Here is a 12,720-nt window from a genome sequence, read left to right as displayed (position 1 = left end):
CCAAAAAAAAAAAAAAAAAAAAAAAAAAAAAATAACAGGCAACCGTTACTGATCTGTCATTATGTGCCAAGAACAATTCAACATCCTGTACACGTATTAACCCATTTATTCCTTACTCTAAGAGGTGGGTTCTGTTATTTCCATTTTATTGAGGAGAAATGGAGGAACAGAAAGGTTAAGCGACTTGCTCAAGGCTCCCCAGTAAATGGCAGAGTGGGTACTTGACCCCAGGAGGTCTGGCACCAGTCTTGGAGCTAAAATACAAAATCTGTATTACCATCTAAACAATGAAATAGTGTGTGCCACTGCTAAAGACATCCATTTAAAAATCTTTGACTCCCATTGTATAATTAAGGAAACTAACACCTCAACTTCTACTCCGCATCTTTGTCCTTGCCCTGAATGTGTCTAGCAAGCAGGATTTTACTACCTATTATTCCTGCCAAAACTCAGTAAAAAGGCGATTTGTTCTTTTTCGGAGGAACAAAGAAAAGGGTTTTAAGCCAAACTTGGACACAATTTACAGCAGTCTGCCTACAGCAGAGGTTCTCGACCTTGCACCCAGAACCTTGGTTCATTACAGAAAAACTCTCAATAAAGAAGTGGGAAATTCAGATATGGGCAGAAATGTACATAGGGCACTGTCTTCTCTTGGGGATGAAGAGGGAAGAACCAGGGGTGGGATTCACTGAAGAGGATGCTCACTGGTGAGAGTTTAAAATCCTTGGAAGGCAACTTGGCAAGAGCTATCCAAAACTTGAGAACGGAACCTAATCCCTGAGCTGGCAATTCCACTTAGAAATGCACTCAAAGGTTCACTTCTGTCCGTACCAAAGTTGTTTATAAAAGGGAAAAACTGGGCTTCCCTGGTGGCGCAGCGGTTGAGAGTCCGCCTGCTGATGCAGGGCACGCAGGTTCGTGACCCGGTCCAGGAGGATCCCACATGCCGCGGAGCGGCTGGGCCTGTGAGCCATGGACACTGAGCCTGCGCGTCCAGAGCCTGCGCTCCGCAATGGGAAAGGCCACAACAGTGAGAGGCCCGCGTACCGCAAAAAAAAAAAAGGGAAAAACTGCAAAGATTCTGAACATTCATTACAACGAGATCAACTGAATAAGTTATGAATGAATCAACACAAATATATTTGATGGAATATCACACAGCCACTGAAAATGGCATTTGTGTAGCGACTAAAATGGGGTTACCTGAAATAAAAACTTGTTACAAAGAATTCCATACACCATGTCCCATTAAAAAAAACACTTTTTAACAGGAAAAAAGACTGGCAAAATGTTAGCGGGATTATTGATTTGTTTTTGTGTTTTTACATGTTTTGGGTATATTTGAGAATGACTATATATAATACTATAACCAGACTTAAAATTGTGTTTAAAGGGAAAATATGTAGAACAGAACATTTTTCTGTTAGACACATTCTGCAAATGTTTGGTTCAAATCTTTTTAAGTATATTAAAAACTATAATAAATAAAAACACTTATACTCAGATGAGCTGACACCACCATCAAGACACGAGGGTAGGGCTGAGGTATGTGGCTGGCTTAACTAGGCTTTGTGCAACCCATGGCCCAAGATCACGAAGGGAACTGTTAAAATGCTAAGTGAAATAAGCCAGACAGAGAAAGACAGATACTGTATGATATCACTTATATGAGGAATCTAAAAAATACAACAAACTAGTGAATATAACAAAAAAGAGGCAGACTCTCAGACACAAAGAACAAACTAGTGGTGGCCAGTGGGGAGAAGGGACGAGGCGCAATACAGGGGTAGGGGATGAAGAGGTACAAACTGTTAGCTATAAAATAAGCTACAAGGATATATTGTACAACATGGGGAATATAGCCAATATTTTATAATAACTATAAAAGTAGTATAACCTTTAAAAATTCTGAATCACTCTATTGTACACCTGTAACTTATATAATATATATCAATTACACTTTAATAAAAAAAACCTTGCCATTTGCAAAAACTTATCTTTGCAAATTAAGATTCTGTCAATATTAGACAAATAAGACAAAGCATAAATGAACGTTGAGGCTTATAAAGACTTTGTCACACATTACCCCTGATTTCAATTGACTGTGTTCGTCTAAAAAACCTCATTGCCTTCTTAGACTGAATCGAGGAGTTAGTCATAAGTACGAAAGAGGGTTTATAAACAGGGTTTTCAACCTTGGCGCTACTGACATTTAGGACCAGATTCTTTTTGGTGTGTTATTCTGCTCTCCTGTGCATTGTTAACCAGCATTCCTGGCTTCTACCCACCAGATGCCAGTAACACCCCTGCAGCTGTGAGAGTCAAAAATGTCTCCAGACTTCGCCAAATGTCCCCCTGCAGGCAAAATTATCCCCAGTTGAGAACCACAGCTTAATACTGATCAAACGCTGCACCGATCGATTTTTATGTTGGGGTTTTACCTAACAATTTAGTTAATGAAAAGAACTTCTTCTGCTTAAACATAAATTGCTTTAAAGGATAAAGGTTTCCACTTTCAGATTCTGGATTCCAAAGCTGCTACCCACTAGCTGTTGGCATTTACCTGACCCTTCTGATCAGCCAGCTGCTACCTCATCTGAAAAACAGGAACAGGAATACATGCGCTGGGTTAAATGAGACAACTTATGGAGGACCACGCCTAGGAGATGCTCGAGAAATCAAACCTGCTGTTATTGTCGTGGCTGCTGTGGTTAAGGGGCCGGCAGCCCGGCAGGTCTTACCCGATCTCTGCAGATTCTTTCGGTACCCGCTGAGATTCAGCTGGGTGACAGTCTCTGACACGTGTGCGACAGCCACCTGCACATGCTTTTCAGTGAATTCATAGCACCAGGAGAGGTTCAGTTCATCCAATCTGCACACAAGAGGGGTGATAAGGAAAGCATGAAACCGTTACCCAGAATGAGTTCTTGACGTAGCACCGCCTAAAGCTGCAAACCAATAATATACAAAGCCATCGATTCCTTACCATTTTCTGCACAGAACCTCTGCTCCTCTAAGCAGCTACATTCGCTCACCTGAAACTGCTTTCTCCCATCTTGTTCCAGTGTGTTCCAGAAACTTGCCAGGGGATGTGAGCCAAGGGCCTAGTGAATGCTGCCCCCTTCTGGAAGAGGAGGGAAGCGCTCTCCTCTTCTGCTCAAACCTCATTGCAGGACTAGATGGAAAAATTCTAGTCTCTATGCTTTCTTTCTCAATCACCCGGGTTGTTAGCAAACAACTACACAGTATGAGCAAGCGCCCGAGATGCTTTAAAAAACTGTTGGATTGTACCGGGGATTCCTAATAAAGAGATGCCGACATTACAAAAATCCACTTTACCTTATTGGGCCTCTGCTAACTGAGCAAATGAGGGCTTCAGAGAAAGAGTCCAACCATTAAACTATACATCCCAATCCTGGAACTGCTGAGAAAATGTAGGGCTACCATTTTATCTCATTGATAACATTCTTATCCAAAGGCAATCTACTTTCAACAGATCATTAAGTAGAAATAAGTACAATGCTATTAGCACAGAGACCAAGAGATAGTAAAAAGGACACAGACACAGACACACAGTACTGGGTATTCTGTGAACCATGTCCCCCCTCACTTATTAATTTCTATAACTCTGTAACCTTATTTATATACTGATAGTACTACATAATATAAAAGATGTTTTTAATGGAATCACCCAAATTCATGGTGTATTTTGCAATAACAAATTTAATCCAAACTGTTAAGTTAGGTCTACAGATATTATAGGGAAAAACGCCTGACCATACAGTCAGGTATAAACAGATACTGTTTGTACATATTGTTGATAAACACACTACTACATTTTCTGTATTTTAATAGTCACAGAAAAAAAAGGGATCACTACACAAGTATCCTTTGGAAACTTAATCGATTTGGCTTCTGAGTTTGGATGGAAAGTTTGGAGGGCAAAAGGCATTGCATTATCCAAATCAAGAGCTTGGAGAGCTAGGTATAGCTTAAAAATTTTCCTTGATTCTATTCTGATGTGAAACAACAGTTCTATAATCAAAATCTCAAACCTCTCGTACCTGCAACAGCTGCTCAGCAAAGTCTTCAGGGCAGATTCAGAGAATCCAGAACACCCAGAAAGGTTTAATCGCACTAAATTTGTGTTCTGAGCAAGATTGCTGGAGAAAGAAGACAAAGTCATAAGAACACCAACAAGACACTCACTCAATCAACAAGCATGAGGCTAAGTGAGACAGTTAAAAGCACACAGGCCTCTGAGTCAGAAGTGAGTTTAAATTCACATCTTACTCTCTGGATGACACCAAGCAGGACGTTTTGCCTTAGTTTATTATCATCTGTAAAATGGCAAGATCAGTACCTTTTTGGTAGGGTTATTAAAATTCAATGATATAATGTAATAAAGGCCTTAACAGTGCTTGGCACAGACAGTCAGTCCACAACAAACATGGATCAATGTACTTTAAAAAAAAACAACCCAGCAATGAAATAAACATTTTTCCATTTCACCCACAATTGGTAAACTTCTACTTATAAAGTCACTAGGTTCTTTCAGTCTTGCCCTCTCCTCTACATTCCCAAATGCCTCATGTTAGTGAAATAGTGATTAAGAGTGAGAGCTCTGGAATCATACTATATTGCCAGGTTCAAATCTTGGTTCTGCCACCTACTAACTGTGTGACTTTGGACAAGTTATTCAGCCTCTCTGTTCCTCAGTTTCCACATCTGCAAAAAGGGAACAATAAGAACATATTTCATGGGGTTGCTGTGAGGATTAAATCAGAATACCTCTAAAGAATCTAGTATCTGGCACATAGTACGTGCTCAATAAATGCTAGCTGCTATTATTGTCATTATTCTATTTTTTTCCCATCAGGCGTCGTCATTTCTTACCTGAATGAATACAATAGTATCTTAACTAATCTAGTTTCTTTTATGTCTGACTGACCCTCTGAGATGCCCAGTGAGTTAATTTTCTAAAATTCAACTCTGACATGTTCCTTCCATCCTCAGAACCACTCTCCTCTCTTCACCACACTTCCCTCTTCACAGCGCACAACAGAATCCAGACTTCCTCCAGCGTGGCAGGGACCCACTCCACTATGATCTGGTCCCTGACCACCCTCACCTGTCACCTCCCTCACTGAGCCCCACGCTCCAGCAATTCCTGACCACTTCAGAGTTTAGACCCAACCAGACTGCTTCCTTCCCCGTATCATGGGGAGAACTCCTACCTACATATTTTCAATACTCAGCTTAAGAGTCACTTCCTGAGAAGGCTGCCTTCTCGAAATTTAATTAGGTCTCTGTGTGTTGCCACACATTCGCCAACGCACCTAACAAACACACAGCACTGTAATTACTTGTTTCTCCCGTGAATGAGGGAGGGACCATGCCTTGATTCATCCCTGTATGTCTAGAACCTACCACGAGCCCTGGAAATATAGTTAGCATGCAAACTTTGGTTGCCTAGGTGAGTCCTGGAAAGTTTTGCAGAAGCTGGAACACTGCACTGGATATTTTCTGAGTCCATCTGGATATGGACAGGACACCCCAGGTACACTCAGGAAACAAAATTAACAAAACAACTGCCTTTGTGACATGCTCCTGGCTGCCACTCACTTGACAATGGGATCCGAAAGCCGTAGGCCTTCTAGACTGAGATTCTGCAACTTGGAGCAGTGAGACAGAAGGCCGTGGAGGGTAGACACATCGATCACCGAGTTCGACAGGTCCATGTGCTGTACACGAAAAGGGCTGAACATAGAAGGAATAAAAAGAGGTTCCACAAGGTGGCTCACACCAGCAAATCCAGATCACATCCGACCCTTCTCCTCCCGACCTGGGCAGTCCATCACAGACAAGACCCTAAATACACAATTCAAATATTAGCTATAGTTTTGGTCATAAAATAAGTTGCTACTAGCTAACTCCCTCCCTTGTTTGTTTTAAAATTCAAGAGCATTTTTGCCAAGTCAAGGTGTTGTGCCAATACAGTCCCACGTAGAAAATTAATTAATGGGCACCATGAGAAGGAGCTGGATGTGGATGACAAAAAGGTTATGCCGGGCTTCCCTGGTGGCGCAGTGGCTGAGAGTCCGCCTGCCGATGCAGGGGACACGGGTTCGTGCCCCGGTCCGGGAAGATCCCACATGCCGCGGAGCGGCTGGGCCCGTGAGCCATGGCCGCTGAGCCTGCGCGTCCGGAGCCTGCTGCTCCGTAGCAGGAGGGGCCACGACAGTGAGAGGCCCGCGTAACACAAAAAACAAAACAAAACAAAAAAAACCACACACCAAAAGAGGGCCTTTTTTTGCCGGATGCAAATTTGTCCACAACAGGATCAGAAACTCAAGAGTAACAAAGCCTTAAAGGATGCCTCACATTTTTTCTTGATCAGAAATGGGCAGTGAGGAAATAGCTGGGCTGCCTTGCATCTGTTGGTGAGGGTTCTGCTTGGCTCCTGCCTCATGGAACTCCGGACACCCATCTACTGAGGACCCCAAGTACATCTAAGACCCTGGAAAGAGCCCAAGAGCAACCCTGCGTTAAAATGGGAATGATGTCACTGAAACCTGTGTCATGTTTCAACACAAAGGCCACACGGCAAGATACGCAACTCTCCATTATGCACAGGTGACCTGTCACAGGGCATACAGCTGAATATAGGAAAAAAGACATTTTGATCTCTTTTCAAGCCCAAGATTTTCCTTTCTTACCTGAAACGTTCAACAAACGGTTGGTCCATAAACGATCGTGGGCAGCGGAAGGCAACCACCCCTCGAGACAGCAGCCGACCAACCACATCTGGGTGGAGGTTTCTGCCCGTGAGGTCTAAGGTCTGCCAGAGAGACTCGTCAAACCTGGAAAAGAGGAGGTGCTGTGTTTGGTAAGCCGGGACACTGGTTACTGTAGGCCCTCAACACCGTTACTAACGTGAGGACACGGCCACTAAACTGCCTTGAAGCAAATTCCGAAGGCATCTTTGTTTTTGACTACACAATTACCTATGATATTTTTAAGGCATTATTGAATAGCTCTTGGTCCTATCATGGATAAGCTTTTATCTTCCTCTTTATATGGATTTCCAATTTAGCTGGTTCAATGCTATCAGGTGCAATGCAATGATCTAGAACAAGAGAATACAATTGCAGGATTCAAATCAATTCGATAACTTTAAAAATGATTGTTCAAATCACTCATCTGATTATCGAACAAGTAGATAGGTTCAAAATGGCCCAAATGATCCCACTTGCCATTTTTGTGAAGCATTTACAGGCTATCTCTATTACCCTAACGAACGTGTAAATGTACCTAAAAGAAAGTTTTTACAACTTTATTATGAGACATAGTCATCAGTTATCTATTAGGAAAAAGTCATAGTTCAGCTCTGTTTTACAATACCTTAAAAGCTTAAAATATATATATATATATATATATGCACAAAAATATAGGTATATACATATGAACTAATGGGAAGGAAAAAGGTAAAAATATTTAGATTTTAGATAGTGTTTCTGAAGCAAAAACGAGGTGCCAAAATGTACGAAACAACACGATAAAGCTTTAATACCCAGAGATTAATTCAATTTAACAAAAACATGAGATCAAGCCCATGAGGAGACATTTTAAATATCTACAAGAATTTTACTTTTTAATATTGCTTGCAGACCACTGGCTAGAGCTTCGAAATAATTCTACACAAATTGTCAACATGTTATTCAACCTCTATTATTAAGAAGGCAGGACTGCAGTGCCTGGCATATAACAAGTACCTAATAAATGTCAGTTATAACTTTTATGACAGTTGAAATGAAGATTAATAGACTCTGCATGGAGAGGACAGCTGGCGGAGAAAGAAAATCAAGATGGGGTCACTTGGGTGGGGATAAGTGAAAGTCAACCACCATTTACCTGCTGCAGTATTCCAGGTGTGCAGACCTCTCTGTGGCTCTTCTAAGCAGATACAGTCAGCCCTCCCTATCCACGGGTTCTGCATTTGCAGATTCAAGCAACCACACATCCCCGGATACAGACAGACTGTCCTACGCCATTTTATATAAGGGACTTGAGCATCTGTGGATTTTGGTATCCACAGGAGGTCCTGGAACCAATACCCAGCGGATACCAAGGGACGACTGTAGCCCACGCCTGTAAATACCTAGAGTGTCTTATTTCCAGCACACCCGTGAATGGGAAGGGTAGGGGCTCCTGCTGTCTCACAACGAGAGTCCTAGATGTGTGGAGGGAGAAGAGAGACAGATGGCCTTTAAGCACAAAGCAAAGCATGGCCAGAGGTTAATGGGTAGGAGAAAAGGTGAAGATGGAAAGGCAGTCATTTCCTCCCCGCTTCTGGCCCGTTACTGCCATCCCAGCTCACCAAGACTCCCCCTGTGCAGCTCACCGTCCACACTTGAAAAGTGCTGCCCCTGAACCAACAAAAACCCCAACAACTGTCGGCTGCCATGCGCTGAACGTTTCTACGAGCTGAGCACCGCCCTGGCATCTTTATACCGCATCCTCACAGCGGCGCTGTCCTGAAGGTACCATCACTCCCATTTAATGTATGGGGGGGGACTGAAGCGCAGAAGTGTCAAGAACCTCGCTCAGGTCCCCCAAAGCCTAAGCGGCAGAGGCTGGCTTCCCACTCAGGTCTAATGCCAGAGCCTCGAGTTCTCTCTCACTGCACTCACTGCCCAGCCCAGCTGGCGGGTGGGCAGCAGCTATGCCTTCGCGCACGCCCATCACTCCCCTCACTCTCGGTACATTGCCCAATAAACATGGGCTACACTGAATACAGGGAAAGGAGGTTTTCAGAAATGGGGTAAGTCACTTCCGGTAGCTCCCTCCCTTCATTCTGAAATAAGACACTCATTATTAATAAAAGGGAGTAGATACCTAGTTTTCTTTGTGCTGCTATATTTTTCTTAGTTTTCAGTTTCACCAGACCCAAATGATAAATAACCCTTCTTTTCTCCTCATCCACATACAGCAGAAGGGGTGAAAAATACTTACGCTAGATGATACCATCTCTTACAAACACTGGAGACTTTCAGAAGTTCAGGGAGGCACAGACAGGAGAAGATTCCTAAGAGCAGCTCGTCTGGAAGGGAGTCCCATGAAACACCTTTGAGGGGGAAAAAAAAAAAAGTGTCTTCCCATCACCATTCTTTTGCCCTCTCAAGTCTACTGAGCCTTTTCATGCACTTAAAGCATATACAACACGTAGCTTAAACAGGGGAATTTAATGCTAAATGAATTCCTCATCCTCACAAAATGTTTTTCTGTTTACCCACTGTCTATGTACCCTGAAGTGGGTACCATACTTTTTCAGCAAAGGAGAAAAGAGAGTATCAAGAATACTTTTCATAACATTCTTCCCTTCAGTGCCCACCAGCCAGTCTTAGGCAAGAACGATACTAACAGTGGTTCACAGCAAGTCCCACGCCGCTCAGATCTCAGACAGCAATGTCTAAGACATCACGATGCTTTTGGTTGCTAAGGAACGCCTCACTTCTCTCTGAAGTGGATTCAGTGGTGGATTTATCAAGTAGTGACCTTATTTAAAAGGCAAAACGAACCTTCCTCCCTCTTCTTTCAGGTTTACAGAAAGCACTCAGAAGTCTATTTACCTAAAAGTGCAATATCAAAAAGGTGTTCTCATCTATTAATTCAACAAATATGTACTGAGCACTTAACTCTGACGCCAGGGATCGTTTCAGATGTTGGGGCGAAAGCAGAAAACAAGACAGACAGAATAATTTTTCATGGAACTTACATTCCGGCGGGAGGAAACGATCACATGATATTAGATGATATGCTAAAAATTGTTCCATATGTTAAAAAGTACATGATATGTTAAAATTGATTAGTGCTATGCAGAAAACTTACGTGAGATAGAGGACAGGATGGGGAATACGGGGGCCAGTTTTCAAAGTCTGAGCACAGTGGCCAGGGAAGACCTTACCGAGCTGGTGATCGCTGAGCAAAGGCTGAACAGAGAGGGAGCCAGCCTTGTGAGTCTCTGGGGTGTGTTCGAGGTGCAGGAAGAGCATGTCTGTTTTAAGGAACAGCAAGGAGGCCAGTGTAGAACAGTGAGCAAGTTGTGGGAATGATGGAAGAGGTCAGAGGGGTGAGGGGGGCCGGGTCAGGCAGGGCTTGAGGAGACTCAGCTTTGACTCTGAAGGGGGTTTTGAGCACAGGTATGACGGCATCTCACGGAGGTTTTAAAAGGATCACTCTGGCTGCTGTGTGCAGAGTAAACTGGAGGGAGAAAAAGGTGGATGCAGGAAAACCAGTTTTCTTAGTCTTATAAAAGCAAACTCTAAACAGCTATTCAACAAGTATTAAACTCTCACATATGAATGTACAGAATTACCCACAAGATCGGGTTAACATGACAATGGCCTAGAAGTCAATAAGTATGCACCAAAGAAATACTGAGTGATTTAGATTAGAGTGGTTAGATGAGTTCAGTAACTTGCCTTCTCCGTCTCTCTCTACCTCCAATCCATCTGCTACACCAATTCTAGTGCTATCCTCTCCTCTCTGTGATGGTCAATTTTAGTATCAACTTGACTGGGTCAGGGGGTGCCCAGATATTTTGGTTAAACACTATTCTGGGTGTCTCTGTGAGGGTGTTTCAGGATGAGATGAACATTTGATCAATGGCCTGAGAAAAGCAGATTGCCTTCCCCAGTTGTGGGCTTGCCTCATCCAATCCAAGGCCAGGTTAGACCAAAAAGCTGATGAAAGAACTGTCTCTCTCTCCTGTCTTTGAGCTGGGACCTGGGTCTCCTCCTGCCTTCAGACCTGCATTGAAACTTGTACCATCTGCTCTGCGGGGTCTCAGGTCTTTGGGACTGAAGATCTTGGGACTTTTCAGCTTCCAGGACTGCACAAGCCAATCCCTTACTAATAAAACTCCTTATATCTCCTATGTGTTCAGTGTCACTGGAGAACCCTAACACTCCCACCTCCCCATTTAAAAGGTGTCAGTATTTACTGAACACGGACATTACACCAGGCTCTGTGGAGAACACGATGGAGAGCTGGAGAGAGCATGGAGAGTGATAAACATGGCAGTCCGACTCTTTTCTCCTATTCCTGGGCAATCTTTTGAAAACCGTCCATGCCCGTCCCTCATTGAGACCCTTCAGTGGTGTCCCTTGAATATTCAGTCTAAAGTCTATACTGCTTAGCATGAAATTCAAAGTTTTCTGGCAATGCCCCACTTATTTTTCTAGGTTCATTATCTAGAAATATGCTCCAGCCATTTGGAGCTACTTGGAATTCTCAGAATGAGTCATTCTTCATCACATCTCAGTGCCTCTGTACATGCTGTGCCCGCCCCCGACTGCTATTAATTTAACAAGTGGCCATTAATGCCCCAACTCCTATGGACGGCTTCCCATGACATCACAAGAACAGGTGGCTTTTTTAACCACGATTTCATTATTTGCTTACTCACCTGTGTAGGCCCCCACAAGGCCATGGGTTCTTGAGAATGAGAACCCAATTTTTTTTCTTTTTTTATACAGTACTTGTATTCTAAGGACACAATGCCTGATACATTCATCCATTCATATATTTATTGAACATGTACTATATGCTGGGATCTGTTCTACAAAGATGAACAAGGCATGGCCTGCTCAGACTTTCAGAGACACAGATAAATAAACAGGAAATTCCAAGCAAGTATCACCATGGGTTGCAGTAGGGTTCAGGGTGCTGTGCTGTGCTGCGCGGGGTATGGGGGTGGAGCAGTGGTCACGGATGTAGCCTCTATGGAAACATGAGGAGGAGAGATGCAGCTGCTCAATGAACCCCTGCCCCTCCCTCTCTAGAGAATAAAATAAAGGACTGACTGAGGCTCTGAAACTTAGGGGCAGACGGAGGAAGGCAGATAGATCATCCACGCTGAGCCTGGACCATGTTCTGGGCAGGTAGCTCCAACAAACCTCCATCACTGCCACACAGCTCCTGGTCCAAGGTCAGTGTGGACAGAGCTTCTCCAACAGGGCTCCTGTCCTGCTCCCCAAACTGGAGAAAAGTTTTTCTTCCATTAACTCTTCTTAACTCCCTGACCTCTGCTGCTTCTCGCATATACAGATCAGATGCTGGCATTTCATTTGGCAAAAAAATCACACACTTAGTCACTTCGAACCTAACATGTTGAGATTTTTACTATGATCTGCACAGACCATCCTGACAGCACGTGCTTGACCCCCGCCACAAGTGTAAGGACTACTGGATTGAGGAAGGAGCACAGCTTCGACTGGAATTCGACTACATTGCCTCCAAGACTACGAACCTTAGGCAAGTTACTCAATCCCTCTGGGGCTCGGTTTCTTCATCTGTAGGAATGGGAATCAGAAGGTTTATCTTGCAAAGTTGTTCACTATGAAGATTAAATAACTTATGACAAGAGGTTAAACAGCGGAGAGTGCAACTTTCTCTTTCTTGCCTCTATTCCTCTCCTTTCTCCATAAAATCTGTACATTTTCCTCTTGTAACCTCTTCTTTTCAATGATGCTTGGAATTTTCACCTACGTGAAAACACCCACGGTGGGAGTAGCGTTTGGACAAGGGCTGCCTGGTATGATTTACTGAGACCCCCAAACTGTCCTCTACCCAAGTTTGGGATCCCCAGAAGCAGATCCTGAGGACATGAACTAAAGTAGTTTATTTGGGAAGTGATCTTAGAAGTACTGGAAAGAG

At 43.4% G+C, this 12,720-nt stretch overlaps 1 protein-coding gene across 2 annotated transcripts in view; it reads right to left on the bottom strand.

The window, feature by feature from the left end:
* SKP2 (S-phase kinase associated protein 2) overlaps positions 1-12,720 on the bottom strand; it is a 31,591-nt gene that overhangs the window by 10,458 nt on the left and 8,413 nt on the right. The window contains exons 3-7 of one of the 2 annotated variants that reach the window (XM_007461839.1): positions 9,016-9,127; positions 6,720-6,863; positions 5,626-5,760; positions 4,065-4,163; positions 2,742-2,872 (exon numbers count right to left, since the gene is read on the bottom strand). In XM_007461839.1, coding sequence (XP_007461901.1) covers positions 2,742-2,872; positions 4,065-4,163; positions 5,626-5,760; positions 6,720-6,863; positions 9,016-9,127 — 621 coding nt within the window. The remainder of the gene's footprint in view (positions 1-2,741; positions 2,873-4,064; positions 4,164-5,625; positions 5,761-6,719; positions 6,864-9,015; positions 9,128-12,720) is intronic. The other variant, XM_007461840.1, reaches the window with a different exon arrangement.

This window comes from Lipotes vexillifer, unplaced genomic scaffold (genome assembly GCF_000442215.2).
Source record: "Lipotes vexillifer unplaced genomic scaffold, Lipotes_vexillifer_v1.1 scaffold715, whole genome shotgun sequence".
NCBI lineage: Eukaryota > Metazoa > Chordata > Mammalia > Artiodactyla > Lipotidae > Lipotes > Lipotes vexillifer.
This window is presented reverse-complemented; position numbering and strand designations above follow the sequence as displayed.